Source organism: Lampetra fluviatilis, chromosome 6 (assembly GCF_964198595.1).
Source record: "Lampetra fluviatilis chromosome 6, kcLamFluv1.1, whole genome shotgun sequence".
In the NCBI taxonomy this organism is placed as follows: domain Eukaryota; kingdom Metazoa; phylum Chordata; class Hyperoartia; order Petromyzontiformes; family Petromyzontidae; genus Lampetra; species Lampetra fluviatilis.
In genome coordinates, this window is record NC_136280.1 from 16020987 (window position 1) to 16026506 (window position 5520).

Sequence of the window (5520 nt, forward strand, 5' to 3'; positions counted from 1 at the left end):
TTCGATTCCCGCTCAAGGCCAACACCGGTGACGATTATAATCTGAACCGGTACTGGGCCTCCGCTGGGTCGACTCAGCCTCAAATGAGAAACCGGTGCGTATGTGTAAACATCGCCACTGGGGAGACAAAGGCGGCCGGGCGTGGTTCCTGCCCCCCCCCCCGGCCTTACTAGGCGTTGCTTGCTATAACAGCACTTGCCCCAACAGTCTGTTAAGACTACGCGGGGGATCTTTGTCCGTGCGCGTGCCGGAGAATGTGCGCGCGTGCGTGCGTTGACGTGCCGTGCCGTGCAGGGCGCAGACCGTGCTGATCCAGGCCGACAAGCAGTCGGAGAGGGAGCGGCTCGCCCACAAGTTCCTCAAGATTATGAAGGTCGGGGGGCTTCACAGTGCCGCATTAAGCTAGTGCGGGGCCTGTAGCATATGCTGTAAAGGGGCCCTAAATATAATTTAAAAAAACACGTAAATATTAAAAAAATGTTTTACTTGCATAGTAATGTAACTGTGTTTTTTAATTTGCTATACATCCAGATAATACGACAAATCGCGAACCTTAAACAATCAGTCGTTCATAAAAGTTGAAGGCGGTATAGTACTATAGTAATAGAGCAAGTGCAGATTCACTGAACCGGAGTTGATAGCTTGAAAGCATTTAGCGCGGGGCCCTTGAAAGTGCGGGGCCCTTTTGCTACTACTACATATGTAGCTATTTGTGCTACTAGGATACGATAATCCGGCACTGGGGCTCCACCTTCGCCCACGGGGCGGCTTCTTCGTGTGGCAAGGCGGCGAGGCTCTCGCTCGCACGCTCAAGCCTTACACATCGGTGGTGAATATCTGAACCACCCCCTGGGTATACCCGACGTCGGCTCAAATGAGTGGCTGTTGCGGTGCGTAAACGTCGCCACTGGGGAGATCAAAGCGGCCGGGTGTGGTGCTGGTAACCCACCGCCCCCCTTCGTGTGCCGTGCCGGCCTTCGTCGGTGCTACTCGCTAACAGAACTTGCCCCAACAGCCTGCGAAGGCTACACGGGGGATATCTTTGTGTGTCTGTGTATGTACGTGGGGGAGCGGAGGTGGAGCGGTTAGCGCTCTGTCATACGAACCTGGAAACCCCGGTGAAGATTCTGAAATGGTCCTGGGCCTCCCCTAGGTTGACTCGGCCTCAAATGAGCATCTGGTGCTGTGTGTACACATCACTACTTAGGAGACAAAGGTGGCCGGGTGTGGTGCTGGCCACCCCACCCCTTCACGTGCCACGCCGGCTTCTATAGGTGCTCGCTGACAGCACTTGCCGCAAACGTTCTTGTAACGGCTGCATGTGTGGGGGGGGGGGGTCTTTGTCTTTGTGCGTGTCCAGCACCTGCGGCGCCTCAACAACTACAACTCGTACCTGGCGTTGTTGTCCGCACTGGAAGCCTCGGCCATCGCCCGCCTGACGTGGCCAAAGAGTGTCACTGAGGTCCCGCACGCAAGCGCTTGTCCGCATCATCATCATCATCACAACAACAGCCACAACAACAACAACTTACCCAGAAAGCCACGCCCCACTCCCAGGTTCCGTTGTCAGGAGGGTCCTTGCCCCTACATTGGGTTCTTATTGAAAGGCATGTATGTTGCATGTATGTTGCATGTATGTTGTATGCACGTTGAACTTATTTCGCACCGTACGTAGCCAACCGTGCTTAACGGAGGTGCTGGTTTCAGCCAATGAATGATGAGTGTTTTTACGCGTGTGAGGATACCGGGGCACGCGGAGAAATCTCACGCCCGCAAGGGGGCAATGCTGTATCCCCGTACGGGTGTAAACAGATGGAGGTTGGCCCACTTGCTGTAATACCGCCTTCTCCCCTTTGCAAGTCGGGGTACGGCAAACCTCACTGCCCAGGGGAAGGAAGTTTCGCACCATTTGTGTGATCCACCAACTCGTCGCCTTCCAGTGCTGGATTACAGGCCACATGCAGCCACCACCGAACCACACGTACACACACTCTCGTGCACAAAGACACAGATCCCCCATATAGCCTGTAACAGACATTTGGGGCAAGTGCTGTTTGCGAGCACCTATGAAGGCCGGCATGACGCTTGAGTGGTGTGTCGCCAACGACGCCCGGCCGCCTTCGTCTCCCCGGTGACAATGATCACACACAACACCAGGTTTTCATGTGAAGCCGAGCCGACCTAGGGGAGGCCCAGGACCGGTTCAGATGATCATCACTGCGGTTGGCCGTGAGCGGGAATCGAATCCGGGTCGCCGGGTTTGCTAACCGCTGCACTACCCACACACACGCACAAGAACACATATCCATACACACACTCATTGCCAAATGCACATGTGCATCACGTATCGCTACATGTAAGCAAACCGTACACAAAGGTGGCTGTGGGATTTGGGCGACGTGGGTTCACTTCTGTGTCTGTGCGTTTGTGATGCAGACGATGGCAGAGTTCCGCCAGCTGATTGACAGCTCGGGCTCGTTTTCCAATTACCGCTCGGCCCTGGAGAAGGCCCAACCCCCGTGCCTCCCCTACCTGTGAGTATGCGCGCTCCGGCGCGTGTGTGTATGACTGCGCGTGCAAGTGGATTTTTCCACTTGGGTGGGGAGGGTGGGGCTGGGTGGGGAGGGTGGGGCTGGGTGGGGAGGGTGGGGCTGGGTGGGGAGGGTGGGGCTGGGTGGGGAGGGTGGGGCTGGGTGGGGAGGGTGGGGCTGGGTGGGGAGGGTGGGGCTGGGTGGGGAGGGTGGGGCTGGGTGGGGAGGGTGGGGCTGGGTGGGGAGGGTGGGGCTGGGTGGGGAGGGTGGGGCTGGGTGGGGAGGGTGGGGCTGGGTGGGGAGGGGCTGGTCACCCCGTGGTGCCCTTAATAAACTCAACGTTTATCCTACTCACGCCGGCTTGTGTTTTAATCTGGCTTGTGTTCAAGACCTTGCTGCGTTTAATGCTGTTTGTATGCAAGCACGTTTATACATTATCTTGATTATTTTGCTGCTGCTATAAATGTCCACATGAGAAGCCATTTTGTTGAGCTAACATTTGTGGCCAGGTCGCTTCTGAAAAATAAGCTAATCGCTCAGTGGGCTTTACCTGATGAGATAAAAAAAATGTGTTTCGTTTTATTTGTAAAAACTTTTAAGTGACTTGTTTACCTTGCCTATACTCTGCACTTGTCCTGTTTTGTGTTGTTTGTTGTTGTGACGTTCTCACCCCGTGCCACGACTGGACATCTGTGAAAAAGAGCTTTATAGCTCATCGGATTCCTCCAGTATAAATAAAGATTCTGATTCTCATTGTGAATAATTATGTTTAGAAATGATCATATTGATTAACTTTGATTGTGTGCGCACACACATGTGCGTGCGTGTGTGTCCGTGCGTGTGTGTCCCTGCGTGCGTGTGTGTGCGTGCGTGTGTCCCTGCGTGCGTGTGTGTCCGTGCGTGTATGTCCCTGCGTGCGTGTCCCTGCGTGCGTGTGTGTGTCCGTGCGTGTGTGTCTCCGTGCGTGTGTGTCTGTGTGTTGATGAGCAGCGGGCTGATCCTGCAGGATCTGACGTTCGTGCACATGGGGAACCCAGATCTCATCGCCGGCCGAGTGAACTTCTCCAAGCGCTGGCAGCAGTTCAACATCCTGCAGAGCTTGCGTACCTTCCTGCACTGGTACGATCACACACACGGACACACACGGGGTCTCACACACACACGGGGACTCACACACAAATGGGGATTCACACACCGTAACGTGCAAATGTCTCCTCCTCCTCCCCCTCCTCCCCCCGTGTCTCGACGCAGCCGCTACGAGTTCCAGCGCGTCGACTCGGTGCTCTCGTGCTTCGACGGCTTCACGGCGCGCCTGGGCGAGGAGTCTCTCTACGAGCTCTCGCTCGCCATCAAACCGCGCGCACAGCGGCGCCACTGCGACCAGCTCACTGCCTAGCAACGCACGCGCCGTTTCCGTGGCAACCGCTGCTCGCGCCGTTTCCGCGCCAACCTTCTGCCCGCGCCGTTTCCGTGCCAACCACTGCCCAGGCTGTTTCCGCGGCAACCGCTACTCGCGCCGTTTCCGCGGCAACCACTGCCCGCGCCATTTCCGTGGCAACCGCTGCCCAGGCCGTTTCCGCGTTTGCCACCGTGACGACCGCGTGAGGCGTCCCCCCCCCTCTCTCTCTCTCGGGTCGTCTCGTCGGCGTTATGCGCGAGTCGTGTTGCTGGCCTCGATTCGGCGTGCCGGTGCGCAAGGGGCACGAGGTGGTGTCACTGGCCGTGTCACTGGCCGTGTCACTGGCCGTGTCACTGGCCGTGTCACTGGCCGTGTCACTGGCCGTGTCACTGGCCGTGTCACTGGCCGTGTCACTGGCCGTGTCACTGGCCGTGTCACTGGCCGTGTCACTGGCCGTGTCACTGGCCGTGTCACTGGCCGTGTCACTGGCCGTGTCACTGGCCGTGTCACTGGCCGTGTCACTGGCCGTGTCACTGGCCGTGTCACTGGCCGTGTCACTGGCCGTGTCACTGGCCGTGTCACTGGCCGTGTCACTGGCCGTGTCACTGGCCGTGTCACTGGCCGTGTCACTGGCCGTGTCACTGGCCGTGTCACTGGCCGTGTCACTGGCCGTGTCACTGGCCGTGTCACTGGCCGTGTCACTGGCCGACCACAGTGCACGCGAGGCCCCAGGGACGGAGCCGCGAGTCGAGCCTCAGGCCGGGACTCGGGCAGCGCCAGAGGAGAGTCGGGGATCCATACATGAGAGTCGGGAAGTTCGTGACCGACGACTTCGGGCACGAGATGTGAAAAAAGTGTTTCTCAATCTTTTTTTTTACGTACGTTTTAGTTTTTATGTCACGTGTATAGTTACAAGTGTATTGTATCCCAGTGTGGGCCCTCAATAAAAGGGACACTCGCTGGTGTGCGAGGTCCGTGACGTTTACTCCTTTAAGCTCGATGCTTTCGCGTCACTTGCTGGTTGCGTCAAGTTTATCATCCTTTGCCCACCGTGCACTTCGGAGGTGCGGGCTATGTACGGTGCCAAAGAAGTCCAACATACAAATCAAGACAACCCTGACTGCCTGGGCCCCTTGTTAGTGGTTCGTCACAAACCACGCTCCTCCCCCAGCAAAGCAGGTTACCTCTTACCCTCACTCTGCAAGGCACGTTGCCCAGAACATTTGCCTGTTGGGTATAGCTATTATACAGTATCTCGTTTCTGCCATAATGCAGCGATTTATACATCGGGTGTACAGTAGAGGGCAGTGCTGCAAAATCAATTGTAATGTACGTCTATGCTCCCCGAGGTTATGCCGTGTACCTTAAACCCACACCGAGCAGTGTGGTAAAGTATGGACAAATAACCCCCATGAGCGACATTTGGGGTAGGAAGGCCCTCATCCAGCAGTGGATAGGGCTGCACATGCATCGTGAGACAACTCACCGTGGCTGCTGGCCCCTGCCATAGTAATGTGGAATTTCCACCAATTACCCACCAAAAATTGTTTGCAGTGTTGTCAATAACAGGGTGATTTAGCAGCCAACATC

The 5520-nt window shown here is 56.4% G+C and overlaps 1 protein-coding gene across 1 annotated transcript in view; it reads left to right on the top strand.

The window, feature by feature from the left end:
- The window catches only part of LOC144932963 (uncharacterized), a 50359-nt gene extending 46116 nt beyond the window's left edge, over window positions 1-4243 (top strand). The window contains exons 17-21 of the mRNA XM_078857365.1: window positions 295-373; window positions 1361-1462; window positions 2437-2534; window positions 3522-3650; window positions 3783-4243. Coding sequence (XP_078713491.1) covers window positions 295-373; window positions 1361-1462; window positions 2437-2534; window positions 3522-3650; window positions 3783-3927 — 553 coding nt within the window. The 3' untranslated portion in view covers window positions 3928-4243. The remainder of the gene's footprint in view (window positions 1-294; window positions 374-1360; window positions 1463-2436; window positions 2535-3521; window positions 3651-3782) is intronic.
- The last annotated feature ends 1277 nt before the right edge of the window (window positions 4244-5520 follow it).